General features: G+C 48.9%; 4 protein-coding genes across 4 annotated transcripts; 3 read left to right on the forward strand and 1 right to left on the reverse strand.

The window, feature by feature from the left end:
* Positions 1-107: 107 nt before the first annotated feature.
* Positions 108-4,169, forward strand: UCRPA7_4185 (putative phosphoribosylformylglycinamidine synthase protein; the record flags this gene model as incomplete). The annotated part of the gene is made up of 1 exon (XM_007916763.1): positions 108-4,169. The coding sequence occupies one exon, from the start codon at positions 108-110 to the stop codon at positions 4,167-4,169; it is 4,062 nt and encodes a 1,353-aa protein (XP_007914954.1).
* Positions 4,170-6,797: 2,628 nt separating this feature from the next.
* UCRPA7_4186 (putative allergen protein) lies at positions 6,798-7,764 on the forward strand (the record flags this gene model as incomplete). The annotated part of the gene is made up of 2 exons (XM_007916759.1): positions 6,798-7,003; positions 7,062-7,764. 2 exons carry the CDS (start codon positions 6,798-6,800, stop codon positions 7,762-7,764), a joined length of 909 nt encoding a protein of 302 aa, XP_007914950.1.
* Positions 7,765-9,721: 1,957 nt separating this feature from the next.
* On the forward strand, positions 9,722-10,682 carry UCRPA7_4187 (putative trichothecene efflux pump protein; the record flags this gene model as incomplete). The annotated part of the gene is made up of 5 exons (XM_007916802.1): positions 9,722-9,824; positions 9,880-9,972; positions 10,021-10,202; positions 10,271-10,435; positions 10,494-10,682. 5 exons carry the CDS (start codon positions 9,722-9,724, stop codon positions 10,680-10,682), a joined length of 732 nt encoding a protein of 243 aa, XP_007914993.1.
* A 2,590-nt stretch (positions 10,683-13,272) lies between these two features.
* UCRPA7_4188 (putative mfs sugar protein) lies at positions 13,273-14,854 on the reverse strand (the record flags this gene model as incomplete). Its single annotated transcript, XM_007916738.1, has 4 exons — positions 13,273-13,763; positions 13,814-14,200; positions 14,252-14,793; positions 14,847-14,854. The coding sequence occupies 4 exons, from the start codon at positions 14,852-14,854 to the stop codon at positions 13,273-13,275; spliced, it is 1,428 nt and encodes a 475-aa protein (XP_007914929.1).
* Between the last annotated feature and the right edge of the window lie 105 nt (positions 14,855-14,959).

The raw sequence follows: 14,959 nt of genomic DNA on the forward strand, positions 1-14,959 counted from the left end.
GAACGACTCACATAAAATTTTACGCCCCGCGTATCACCGTGTCAATACATTTATTGTCATGAAAGGATAAGTTCGTTCAATTGCACGAACTAACCCTCTCCTTCAAGATGCCTCACGAGGTCCTGGTTGGGGGCTCTTGCTTCACGCCCATCAGTGCACAAGAACTCCTTGACCGAGTCAACAAGAAGAGTCCCAGTGCCCAGGTCAAGCAGATCGAGGGCCACTGGCTCTACTACATCGACTTGAAGACCACCGACAAGGGCGTGCTCGAGCAGGTCAAACAGCTTCTTCAGATTACTGACTCTCAATCAGTTGCTGACGCTGAGAACACGACCTCCTCAACCGATATCTATGTTACGCCCCGCCATATCTCGCCATGGAGTTCGAAAGCCACAAGCATCGCCGATGTCTGTGGCTTGCAGGGACAAGTCCACAGACTCGAGCGGGGACGACGCATCACGATTGAGTTCGAGCAGCCGCAGGACGGTCAGAAAGACCTTTCGTTCCGAGACGTATTCTACGACCGTATGACCGAGACAATCAGCTACGAGCAACCGAGCCTTGACAAGATGTTCGACGAAGGCTCCTCGGCACCGCTTGACGTTGTCGACATCTTCGCCAGCCAACAGGATCCCATCACTGTCCTCCAGGATTATAACAAGAAGATGGGTCTGGGCCTCGATCAGTCTGAGATGCAGTATCTTGTGGAGGAGTTCACTAAGATTGGCCGACCTCCTCATGATGTTGAATTGTTCATGTTTGCTCAGGTCAACTCTGAGCACTGTCGACACAAGGTCTTCAATGCGGCATGGACCATTGATGGGGTGCGCAAGGACAAGAGCCTGTTCGAGATGATCAAGAATACCCACGCAAAGACACCCGACTTCACTGTTTCTGCCTATAGCGACAATGCCGCCGTGTTTCAGGGAGAGATTGCCAGCTTCTGGGCGCCGGATTATTCTACTGGCTCATGGAAGTTGACCCCTGAGGTGATGCACATTCTGGGCAAAGTAGAGACCCACAACCACCCCACGGCTATATCACCATTCCCCGGTGCCGCGACCGGTGCCGGCGGAGAGATTCGAGATGAAGGTGCGGTGGGCAGAGGTTCAGTGACTAAAGGTGGTCTGTGTGGCTTCTGGGTATCAGACCTGCTTATCCCAGACAATGTCGCTCCTTGGGAGCTAGATATCGGTCGCCCGTATCATTACGCAAGCAGTCTTGATATCATGCTCGAGGCCCCTATTGGCAGTGCTCGCTTCAACAACGAATTTGGACGCCCAAGCTTGACGGGTGTTTTCAGAACCCTCCTTACACCCGAGCCCAGTGATGCAACGAACGAGTGGCGTGGTTATCACAAGCCAATCATGATTGCTGGAGGAGTCGGCACTGTCAGACCACAGCATGCGCTCAAAGAAGAGAGATTCGTTCGTGAAGGCGCACATGTAATCGTCCTTGGTGGCCCAGCTATGCTGATTGGCCTGGGTGGTGGTGCGGCCTCCAGCAATGCCTCCGAAGAAGGCAATGCCGAGTTAGACTTCAACAGTGTTCAGCGTGGAAACCCCGAGCAGGAACGACGAGCTCAAATGGTTATCAACACTTGCGTGGCTCTGGGTGATCAGAATCCTATTGCTATGATTCACGACGTTGGTGCCGGCGGTCTGTCCAACGCTTTACCCGAGCTGGTGAAGGACGCTGGCTTTGGTGGTCGTTTTGAGCTCCGACAAGTTGAGAGCGCAGACCGCGCAATGAGCCCCTTGCAGATATGGTGCAACGAAGCACAGGAACGATATGTGCTTCTCATTAACAGCGAAGGTATGAATCGTTTCTCGAGCATTTGCCGAAGGGAGCGTTGTGGGTTTTCAGACGTCGGAACTGTTGTCTCTAGAGACGCAGATGGCGTTTCCAAGCTCGTCGTCACCGATAGAGAATCTAGGGATTATCCCCGTCCCATCGACCTGCCGATGGAGGCGCTGTTCCCACCGAAACGCCGTCAAGAACGAAACGTAACTTCGAAGAAGCCAAAATTAGCCACCTTTGAGATTATTCCCAGTCTCAAGAAGGCGTTTGGCGATGGTGTTGGCGATGCTGAGCTATTCAAGAAGGCCGTGGAGCGGGTCTTCCTCATGCCGGCTGTTGGTTCCAAATCTTTTCTGATTACCATTGGCGACCGTACTGTTGGTGGACTCACTGTTCGTGATCAAATGGTTGGACCGTGGCAGACACCAGTTGCGGATGTTGCTGTCACAGCGACATCTTTCCATATTGGCGGCAAGATCAAGACTGGAGAGGCTATGGCAATGGGTGAGAAGCCGACGCTTGCACTCATCAACCCCGCAGCTTCAGCGAGAATGGCAGTTGCGGAGAGTTTATTGAATCTCGGCGCAGCGGATATTTTGGGTGACTTGCGAAGAGTCAAGCTATCGGCCAACTGGATGGCGGCTGTTAGTCATCCTGGCGAAGGAGCGGCTCTTTACGAGGCAGTTGAGGCGATCGGCATGGAAATGTGCCCTGAACTTGGAGTCAGTATCCCTGTTGGCAAGGACTCTACTTCCATGAAGGCGTCATGGAAAGATGGAAGTGATACCAAGAGCGTCACAGCCCCGGTTTCTGTAGTTATCTCAGCATTCGCTGTGGTTGAAAACATCAGGAGCACTTGGACACCGCAACTCCGACGGGTTGAAGATGTTGGAGAGACAGTACTCATGTTCGTCGATCTAGCTGAGGGCCGGAAAGCCATGGGCGGCTCTGCCTTCGCGCAGTCACTTGGTACCATTGGGCATGATGCGCCTGACATGAAGAACTTCAACCTTATAACCGACTATTTTGATGCGCTGAATCAGCTGCACAAGAGTGGTGTTGTACTGGCCTACCACGATCGGTCTGATGGTGGCTTGATCACCACAGTGGCTGAGATGATGTTTGCTGGTCGATGTGGCGTTGACCTCATGGTTGACGGAATCGCCAAAACAAACAGTCTTGAGGATATCACAGCCGCGCTCTTCAACGAAGAGCTCGGTGCGGTCTTCCAGGTTCGAGCTTCAGATGAGATCAACTTCAAGAGATGTTTCGCAACCTGTGGACCACCACCTGGATTGATCAAGAAGTTTGGTGTGGTTAAACCAAAGACAAAACAAACACTCACAATTCGATATGGCGCATTGCCATTCGTTAGCCTTGATAGGACCGAGATGCAACAATGGTGGACAAAGACCTCGTTTGAGATGCAGAAGATAAGAGACAACCATCTATGTGCTGAGAGCGAGTATAGTACTATTGCAGACTCGAACGACCCTGGTCTCTCATATAGGCTTAGCTTCTCCCCATCCGAAAATATCCTACCCCTGACAGCGTCTATCACTGGTCTCTTCGGCAAGAACCCCCGAGTCGCCATTCTTCGAGAACAAGGTGTCAACGGACATGCTGAGATGGCTTTCGCCTTCAAGGCTGCTGGTTTCGAAGCGGTGGATATCCACATGACGGATATCATCTCCGGCCGCTCGCTTGCGGACTTTGTGGGCCTGGCAGCCTGCGGTGGCTTCTCCTATGGTGACGTCCTCGGCGCCGGCCAAGGCTGGGCTAAGTCTATTCTTATGCACGAGAACGCCCGGCGCGAATTTGCTGAGTTCTTCAAGAGGCCGGATACATTCGCGCTTGGAGTCTGTAACGGTTGTCAAATGCTTTCCAGGCTCAAGGAGCTCATCCCTGGCACAGAGCACTGGCCGGAGTTTGTTGACAACACCAGCCAACAGTTCGAGGCCCGTTACAGCATGGTGAAGATCCAGGATAATCCCGCCAAGCCATCAGTCTTCCTGCACGGGATGAACGGATCTGCCCTCCCCATTGTCGTATCTCATGGAGAGGGGAGAGCACAATTTGCTTCGCCCAACTCGCTACAAGAGCTTACTGCGTCTAGCTTGGTATCGCTGCGCTATGTTGACAACCGCCTTGGTGTCACTGAGCAGTACCCGTACAACCCGAACGGAAGCCCTGGTGGTGTTGCCGGTGTCTCTAGCAAGGATGGGCGTGTCTTGGCTATGATGCCTCACCCTGAACGGACGATCATGGCGGATGTGGGTAGCTACGTGCCGCCGGAGCTTGTCGAGGAGTGGGGTGAATTCGGTCCCTGGCTGAGGATGTTCAGGAGCGCTCGCAAGTGGGTGGCTTAGATGTGGTTCAAAAGACACAAGAGTATAGCGTGGAATCATGGAGGTGCATCGATTACAATGGAGTTGGACCGGGCCATGAGTTACTTAGGTATGTTGCAATATAGATGCATTAGATGCCAAATATCAAAACTATCAAAGCTTTATGTACTTGATAAGTTGTGGGTGCGGCCTCATTGGTGTTGTGGGAGGCGAATGTCCCACTGTCGGGTGAAACTCACAACTGCTTATTTTCACGACCACGAATGCAGAATGCTCGGGATGCTATCCACACAGCACAATCTTTGGGGGGCCTAATCATGTACCACAAATGAGATCAAGTTTACTTTGCAAATAGGGGATTTTCGCTTCGTATATGAAGGTGAACCGATAACATCTAATGTCTGTCAGGTACGGTCACAAGCCGATTTAGGAGCTATCAAGTCACAAAAAAGGTACGGCGGCTATGCCATATGCACTCATTCAACGACTGATACGATAACTTCCATTTAAAGCGGAGAATAATGTAGATTGGTTATCACATGTAGATTGTGGTGTCTTGAGCGTGCAACGTCCCAAAAACAACATGATAGCCCTGGTATGGATTTCATTATCATGTTTCGTTTTATTCAATTACTTCCTGGTTATTGTGTTGAGATTCTTATAAACAAGGAAAAAGTGCATTTATTTCCATTTGAGGATTGATTAATTACTACTCAATGCCAAAAATAAACTAAAATTGGTATTTATGATTGCCCTAGTTTCGCATCTGATATGGCAGAGGTATCGCAAACGGTTCAAGAGTAGTGCTTTGGTTCCGTCGGTGAAGCAGGAACAATGATTGGCTGGATGAGTAGCCTATGTTCATGTATGTGAATAGAGCGTGTCCGAACCGGATGGTAGATGGTATGAACATGAGGCCGTATATCTTCCTCGGTGACAGCAGGTTGAGCGTGTGCGACGTGGTCGACGCTCACATCGGATTTGGTATGGGAATTCCCGAGATCTATTGCTGGACTTGGGAAATCTGGCTCTGGAAGTCTAGGCATTGATGATGTCGCACTGAGCATATTTCGATTGTCACTGCTCGCTGTCGCTCGCGCGCTCTGATCTATCTGGGCATTTTGAGAGGGTTGACTTGTCCAGCCCAGTTCAATCGACGACCCGGTGTCCCATCTCGTGAATGTTTGACGAGACGGTTTCTCATGTAATCTTGGCTGTCTAGAACTAGAGACTGTATCCCGCGAAGGGCGTGTTTGGCCTGGGGTATCTTGTGTATGTCTTGGCGGTGTCGTGGGAGGAGTGAGAGGCCTAAATGCATTTGCTGGCCCAGATGAGGGCGGGATTCGTCTAGCTTTTAAAGGTCGTACGGCCGGATGCTCTGCAAAACCTTCAATCGGCTTGTCATTGATGTCTCGACCAATCTCCAATTCTGCTGGGTCAAAGCCATCATCATTTGCTGAATGGTGGCCACATAGACTCCTGGATAGGACGCCCTTGAACCGCCGCAACATTGAAGCAGTTGATGTATATAAAATGTTAGAGAAAACTTCAATGTTGTCTTACGGGTTGAGAGGAATATACTATGAAGAATAATAGTGAAACAACAGGAAACGGATCGTCGTAAACATGAACGTGCTCTAGGAATGTTAGTACCGCCTCCAAGGATGCCATTATGCCAGGGGTGCCTAACTGCAACTGTTTCTCCTTCAGGACCGTCACATTAGATCAGTCGAGGCCTAGGAGGTAAAGCCAATCGAAATAGGTATCGTGATCGACAGTGCAATTAATGGTACCACCATGACGGGTTGTGTTAGCGGTTAGCGTCTACTTTGCCCAATCCGGCAACGGGAGCAAACTCTAGTCTGGCGGGCGAATATTTGCAAAGCATGCAGATCTAAGACAGTGGACAATATGTACTCGTCACAAAACGCCACGCATTTGCAGCACCGACAATGCCGCTGCTGCACATTGTATATACACCAGGACTAATCAATTAGCCTTCCGTATCGTGAAGGCGCAAATTGACGTAGTCGTTACGCCCCATTTTTGTCCGCTCATGCATCACCGGCCATCCGTTTTCATGAAGGTTTAATATTTCTCACATTCAATCGTCATGGCCTGCCATGAATCAAGGTCAGGCGTCGGCCTGTCGAATTAAGTTCGCCGGTTGCTGCAGTCCGGCCTGAGCCGCTACTCTAAACCATGCGTCAAGCTCTCGGGATGAAATCATGAACCAGTCCCATCACCAGAGAGTATCAGCTCGCTCTTCAACACGGCCTATGTTGGTTTACCATGAGAGCTGAAAATTACTCCGCCCTGACGACAATCGCCGCGAATGGTTGCAAGGCTAACCTACCTTGCTCAAGCATTGGCGTGCATGACGTGGGTGATCCGCGCAGGGATGGTCCAAGGCCTAGACCGGGCAAGAGCCTCCGGGACCCCACGGGGGTTGGCATCTATGTTTCCTATCACAAAGTCTAGCAATCTATGATACCATATCTAAAGTTTGGACATGACACTGGCTGGGACGTTACGGTTATATATACGGAGACTCGGGTCCTCCATCATGAAGGGCAAACTAACTTCTGAACACTCATACAATATTGACACATCTCTCATTATCACGTATTTGCCAATCAATCTTCCACGATGAATAGAGCTAAGGAAGCAATTGCAAGCTTCGTCTCTAAGGACGGAAAGCATACAACCGACGTGCATCAAGAAGCTGCCCCCGCCGTCACTGAGGAACATGTTCAACCGCAGAGGCATGAGAACGTGACCACAGCGGTGGATCGTGAGAATCACCAAGACCACTACAGAACCGTAGTGCAGCCGATTAAGCACAAGGAAGTGCTGTAAGTTCTTGTCTTCGCGATTTAGGATTCCTTATGAATCTAACAGAATGTTGCACAGACCTGAGAAGCATACACACAATGCCGTCCCTGTCGAGCACAAGGTCCATGACCATAGAGATGATAAGAATATAAGTGCAAAGCTTGAGCGTGAGGCGGCCAAGTTCAAGGATAGTACGACAACTCATAGTACGACCCATACCTCCTCAACCGCTCCTGTTGTTGGAGGCGAACATACCCACCACCATGTGCATGAACACATCCAGCCTGTGATTCAGAAGGAAACTGTTGCCCCTGAGGTCGTTCACACGACCGTTCCTATTCATGAAACTCATCACCAAGAGGCTATTCATCATGGCACCCACGTTCTTCCGACCAAGACTATGGAAGAGTTCTCGAACAACAGAGAGATATTTGATGGGCGTGCGAAGTCTAAGGTAACTGAATTCGAGGGCTGTCCTTCAGACTATAACAAGAATCTGCGGGAGGATCATCCACATACTCATGAGAGAGGTGCACACTCCCATGGCGTTAACAGCAGCGAAATCGGTTCTGGATCTGTTGGCGGCCGAACTGGCACCCGCTCCCAGGGTCTGAGTAATAGTGAGATTGAACCTCGCGCTGGTGTTGAGACGGGAGGCCGTAGAGGTCTTGGCAGTGATTCCACCACCGAGGGTTCAATTGCACAAAAGCCCTCCTTGAAGGATCGGTTGAACCCCTTCAAGGATGCTGACGGTGATGGCAAGAAGGGTCTCATGGACTAGATTATATACATTGTGATACATCTTAATATATTCAACCTTTTCACAATTCTACAACTTGATTACACGCATTTGGTGAAACATAACATAGAATGTAACCGACTAGATTTTGTATTAGACTAAAAATTAAAACGGCACCTTGTCATGCATCGCAATTACATCACTTCACAGCTCGCATCATTCCATCTAACATATTGATCAAACCTTTACATCATTAGCAGTACCATCTGGATAAGTAGTTCAAGTAAACGATCCAATCATAGGTAAAGCCTTCGCCTTAGCACTTGACAAATTTGTTCAACTACGTGCGCTCGCTCCTGTTGCTATTCGACTTCAGTGGTGATTTAAAATGTAATCAGCATTTTGTAGTTCCACAATACAGCATCTGTTGACGGTTTCAGCAGGAAAAAATACGCCCTGATGACCGTTCGCGTACGCTGGTGTAGTCATACAGCGACTTCCATGTCAGGTATTGAATCTTTGGTAGAGGTTTAGTCTAATATGCACTAATGATCATACAGTCCCCAAACTCCCATCTCTTGTAGCCTTAGATATGAGTAGAGAAAATAAGTGAACAACTTGAACAGGAAATCCAAAAGCGAGATAGTCGAGGTCTAGAACGTTGGTCCCTGAAGACCCAAAGATCGGGAATGATCTCGGAGTGGATCTTGCATGAAGAGAGGCAGCATTTGCCAAGTGCGGGGTAACACTAAACTCTTCGAATGGATACGATACTACCTTAGGGAGTCTTGGGGTAAGAGAGAAGGAAATTGGCGAGCATTTCGAGCCTAGCTATCCGGTAATCCCTAGTGGCATTTCCAGTTCAGCTTCATCCCACAGTTCGCCTTCATCACCTCGACTCAATATATGACATGCCCACGGAAGTTTCCATGTGAAAGTGTTTTTAGTGAGCAATGAAACAAAGACTATTATTTCTCCAAGCCCGGAAACCAGTATCCGACGTGATGCGGGCAGTGCAGGTGGAGTCGAGCGGGGGGTCGAGAACACATCTGGGGTCTGGGGAAGCTGGGGAGTCTCTGGATGTCCGGGGTTGCGGGGTCTCGGAGTGTCGGATGTCAACATAGGGACGCTGGGGTAGATTAAGAGATGATATAGACCCCAGTCTTTGCCTCGACCGCTTTCAATGTTCTTGCGCGCATCCTTTGAATTGTCACCTTTGTGGACATCACGCACAATGAGCACTATAGCGGAGAAGGACACGCAGGCTGCTCACTCCGACCATGCCGAGGATGGGGTTACCGAGATCGAGCAGTCTGAAGACCAGTACTGGCTGTCATTCCGATTTCTGGGTTCCCTGTTGGCTATTGTCCTCTTAGGCAATAGTCTCTTTGTGGGATATTCCATGCCGGTCAATATTTTAACAGTAATCAATGCTGATATTGGTATGAGTTGTCTCCTGATTTCCCAACGGTGTTGCAGAGCGGTACTAACACAACCAGGTCCATCTCCTAATATTTACCTAGTAACCCTTGTCTTCACTTTGGTCAGCGGTGTCTTGCTCCTCGTCTTCGGCCGCATCAGTGATATTATCGGCCGTCGCTACTTCATAATCATAGCACAACTTTTCGCAGTTATCGGTTCAATCATCTGTGCTACAGCCAACTCTGTGAACGTGGTCGTGGCAGGAACAGTTCTTACTGGAGTGGCGGGAGGCGCCCAACAGCTTTACCCTCTTCTTATACAGGAACTTGTGCCTAACAAATACCGTATCTATGGACAAGCTGCCATCACTCTGGGACTTTCCCCTACAATTGGGTTTGGCCCAGCAATTGCGCGAACATTGGTTGAGAGGACTGCACTTGGTTGGAGGTGAGAGATTGCCGGCCTCGCATTCTACATTGACTGACTTGATGCTAGATGGTGCTACTGGTTGAATGTCATCGTCTCAGGCCTATCTGTTGTGCTATTTACATTGTGCTACTTTCCGCCAAATTTCCACATGATCAACAAGAAGATGACGAAGCTGCAAGAGATGAAGCAGTTGGACTACGTTGGCCTATTACTCTATTGCTCTGGTTTGATATTGCTCCTCCTTGGTTTTAGTGAGTATCACAGCCCGGCCTTATTGGCGTATATCCTCTGACATGTAGACAAAAGCCTGGGCCCAGGGCACATATCCGTGGAAGAGTTCCCATGTTATCGCCACTATCATTGTTGGCGCTGTCGTGCTGATAGCTTTTACACTATATGGTAAGTTATGAGTTATTTTGGTCCAGCTTGGTCATTAATCTGGTGCAGAAATCTATGTGCCTTTGTCGCAACCTCTCATGCCCATGAAGCTCCTCAAGATTCGCAATTTTGCTGCCGTTGTAATTGTCGGATGCGTCGGGCAAATGGTCTTCTATGCATTGAATACCCTGTGGCCCCCTGCAATTTCCGTTTTCTTCACGACCGACAATATTAAAATTGGTCTGATGTCGGTACGTGTTGCTGAGACCACATTACGCGCTTTTCCGAAATCGTCATGTTGCTAACTACGTTGTCATAGAGCACCACTGGTATCAGCCTAGCATTGGGCGAAGTTATTGTTTCGCCATTCTTCAAGCTTGTGGGTCGACCAAATTGGCAACTTACAATTGCAAGTGCTACACTGGCGCTTTTTGCCGCCCTCATGTCGCTCGTTGATCAGCACCAACAGGCCCTTGGTATTGCAGTAAGTACACCTTGCATTCTGACCTTTCTCAAGTCTCTCGTCTTACAACCTATAATAGCTTACCGTCCTCGCGGGTGTCGCTGTGGGTTGGATTGAAGCTGTAGCAATCATCATTGCTGGTCTCGTGGTCGAACCCCAGGATATTGGTGCCGGCCAAGGTTTCTTTGCCTCTATGCGAGCTGTGACTGGAACAATCGCCTGTAAGTTGCTTAAATGGGACACTGGTCTCCATGTGATTGTTCTATAGCTAATATCGTCATTGTTAGTGAGCATTTATGTTGCGATCTACTCAGACCGACTCACCTCAATTTTGCCAAAGGATATTGCCTCATATACGACGGACGCAGGTCTTCCAGAGAGCAGCCTCCCAGATCTTTTCAACGCTACAGCTGTTGGCACACCCGACGCACTGAATAGCGTCCCAGGAATGAACGGAACTATTCTTACAGCCCTGAATGAAGGGACGATGGCAGCGTACAAATCAAGTTTCAGGGTGGTCTACTTGGCTAGCTTGGCATTTGGAGCCATTTCAATTATCTCTGCGCTCTTTGTTCGAGACATCTCTCAGTATCTCACGAACTTCGTTAACAAGAGAATTCATGAGCCGCATCTCAGGCACCATCATGAGCACAGCGAGGCTGAAGTCAAGGGAACTTCAACAATAACGGAGGAAGTATAGAGCCGAGCCTCAATTCGTTGTCATCATGATTTACTTTCGGCCTATAGGGCCATAGCTGTTATGAATTAAACTGCGCGCTATCCTTCACAGGATTAAAAGTGCCATGTCATGTCTCATTGATGGCGATTTGTGCCTTTCTGAATGGCCCTTAGCCCATCATTATTGGCATGTTGATATACCGAGATACCATGTCGCCAACTGACTAGACCACTGCTACTTTCTCTTGGCTTCATGAATCTCCTTTGGGCATTCGACCCTAAAAGAGTATTTATCTTGTAAATGGCTGTGGCTTGTAAATCAGCCACCAAAACGTTAGCCACATGGGTGTCCCATGGGGAGGATTCTCCTCGTTCCTCATGCGGCACAGTTCTTGGCATGAAGATTTCCGAGCGGCTTTTCCGCATGGTTCGGCGGAAACGTTGAAATGTCGGCGGAAACTCCTATTAATCATGAAGATGTCGCGTAGTAGATATACCGATCAAAAGCCCATTGAAATACTCTAATATCTGTCTTCGGTCCCAGAATTACCGAGAATAGTCGAATATTGCAAAGCAATCATGGGTTCTCGGTGTTTTATCCAACTCTATGGTGAAAGAGGCTCACTTACACCATGCCACCGAATGTTGAAACGCGGCTGCAATTACCAACCATTCAGACACGACTAAACTACACAGGTCCTAGCACAACCGATCAAGACCAGTGAAGACAGTATTCAACGGTCATGGGGTGGCCGCGAGGGTCACTATCATATCAATTTCCGGCAACCATAATGGAGCATTAGATCTAGCCTTATTGCAGAACTGAAATGCACAATGCACCCAATGGCCGATATCCGATGGTTCACAAATCGTGGTTAGAGTAGGAGAATAGGAGACATTTGTGGAAACCCCATACACAGAACAACTTGGCTACCAAATCGAGCATTAGCTGCCACGGATAGATGGTCTACAGTACAACAAGGTTATTGAGGTTCAGACGAGAGCCGGAGGCTGGTTTTCGGTTTATCCGCAGGAGAGGCGAGAGAATTTCCTCTTGTTCAGCCTAGGTAAAAGATGTCTTGCAATTAAGGTCTCGCTTAGACGCACATGTTGCATCTGTGGCTTACAGCCACATGCTATCTCATATTTAGTAGGATACTTCGAAGCACTTGTTTCGGCTATGTGCACGCTTGCACCATTCGATGACTCTCTTGAGGCGACTATTAGGAACTCTCATAGCCTTACTTAACACTGCCAATCCAACTGCTACATATTTCCATTCATTTGAAGGCAAAACAATTAAACCGTGGGTGGACGTTGACCACCTTTCTCGAATTGAGTCAGGATCTTGGCACATTTTCAAGATAGGAGGAGAAGATATTTGGGCTTAGTTAATACGGGATTCAACCTTCTCTGATTTCATCTACAAGCAAAGGGTCTTCAGACTAGGCACCTTGGAGGGAGAATGATCTGTAATGGTGGAGAACACCTCATGGCAGCCAGGTATCCGGGTCCCAAGGGCTCGGAGACTGCAGTGGTACTGTTGGACACTTGCGGGGTGTTTTCAGGGATTGTCGACTGCAAGGTGAAACAATTGGCGTTACTGACCAGAAAGCTCATTTCACTAGTCTCCTGAGCATGTGGATCGATGGTTTAGCTTAGACGGGACCAGAACGCGGCCATGTTGAGGTCTAGATTCATTGGCAGTCATAATCGAGGGAATAGCCCGTATGCGCTTTGGATAAGCGCTTTGGATAAGCGATTTTACAGTGCATCTTGTGCGGTCTTGTCGATTATAGCAGGCTCCTTTGGGTTCTGCGGATATGTTTCCGAGAATACTGGATAATACTCTATAATCAAGACGCTGCAGGAGGTTTGAGCACAACAAGCTGTAGGTATAACGGACCTGTAGCGTGGTCTTGACTTGTTGTTGATAATGTACTGGGCATGAATAAGCTGGATTCTCAGGTTGGAGAAGATTGTCAATTCTTTGCTTCAGTGCAACTGCATACATCAAGAGAAGAAGTATAACCACTAAGCATAATCTGAAAATATTCTTGCCTCATAGAGTGAACTTGATCCATCTGTAATCTGATCCCATTATTTGCCTTCTTGTATTTTCTTGTGGTTTCCTCCTGTAATTCTACCCGATCATTCCACTGATTCCAAAAGCTAACAATTTACTTCTTCTCCTGGTATTCGATCGCCTCGGTTTCGTCGTTATTCTCCTTGTCGTCAATCACCTTGCCAACATTCGGCTCAACTGCGGCATCACCGAACGCTGCGGCGATCTGCTCAAGACTAAGCTGGTTGGTCTCAGGAAGGAAGAAGTAGTAGATAGTTCCGGCGACGATATTTGTGGCAATGAAAATGAAGTAGAATCTCCAAGCTAGACTGTCGAAAGCCAATGGGGAAACTTGGGTGAGCCAGATCGCAGTGATGGCTTGCGTAGTGATGGCAAAACCAACACCTGTACCTCGAAGATGAAGAGGGAATATCTCCGATACCAGCACCCAGTTAGTGCTGTTGAAGAACAGAGCGTACAAGAGAGAAAAGATGAAGATGAAAGCAACGCCCGCAGAGCTGCCGGCCAGGTTATGGTCATCTGGGTAGAATTTGGAGAGAGCCGTGAGGACACCGAGAGTAGCCGCCAAAGATGCGCAACCGACACCTGCAAAAATGTGAGTGATTTGCAACGACTGAGGCATGGAATGAATTTACACATAGTCCTGCGTCTTGACCAAGTATCGGAAACCCAGATCAAGTTCATGATCTGTCCCAACACGCCCATCGTGCCATAGCAACCCGCAATAAGCAGCACAGTCTGGCCCTTGAAACCGAGAGCAGCGTACATCAGACTTTGGTAATTCTGGATAATTTGAGAACCGGACAGCTTCGTCATGTTGACAATGAGGCAGGCTAGTAAAAGTCGACGGGCATAGCGGGGAGTGAACAGGATGCGAATAGAGGACTTCTTGCGAATATCTGCCTCTAAAGCTAGCTGGTCTCGGATCTCGGTGTATTGCTTCTGTACAAAGTCCTCGCCTCGCGCTCCATGAAGCCTCTGAAGAACTCCAAGAGCCTCCTCATATCTTTCTTGCTTGATCACTGCAGACAGATTAGTTCAACGCATTGACAGATAGAAAGAGGTATACGCACGCCAACGAGGAGAAAAGGGCATAAAGATCACGAGTAAACCCAGACCAACTGCAGGAGGTGCTTGCATAGCCAGGGGAATTCTCCAAGAGGCATTGCCATGAGCAAAAGAGCCGGCATAGCCAATCCAATTGGCCAAGAAGAAGCCCAAGGCGTTGGTGAGACCTTTCAAGCCGACTAGGAAACCTCGATTTTCCGGCGGTGAAACCTCGGCCAAGTAGACGGGAGTCACAGAGTAGAGAACACCTGTGGACCAACCACTGAGTATACGACCCGCAATGATCATGCCCGGATTGATGGCTGCGGCCTGCAGAGCCGCTCCAACAATACTGACCATGGCACCTATGAGGACAGTATAACGACGACTCCATCTGTCCATTAGCCATCCTGATTGTAGACCGCCAATGCAACTTCCGGCATAATACGAAGAGACAATGCCTCCAGTCAGGGATGGATCGCCCTTGGGCCCGCCGTACATGTACTGTTTGAATGAGGCTTGGCCAATGGTCGTGGCGATGATTCCGCTGTCAAGACCATAGAGAAGTCTTCACAAGTCGTTAGCGAGACGATGAAAAACAACGGAGAAAAGCAGTCATACCCTCCCATACTGATGCCCATGGCGGCAAGCAAAGAACTTCTGGTGTTGCCATGATGGCCACGTTGTGGCTTTACTACAGTCATCTTGACACGAGCCGGATCTGAAAGGACAAG

Source organism: Phaeoacremonium minimum, assembly GCF_000392275.1.
Source record: "Phaeoacremonium minimum UCRPA7 unplaced genomic scaffold PA7_03_scaffold_330, whole genome shotgun sequence".
NCBI lineage: Eukaryota > Fungi > Ascomycota > Sordariomycetes > Togniniales > Togniniaceae > Phaeoacremonium > Phaeoacremonium minimum.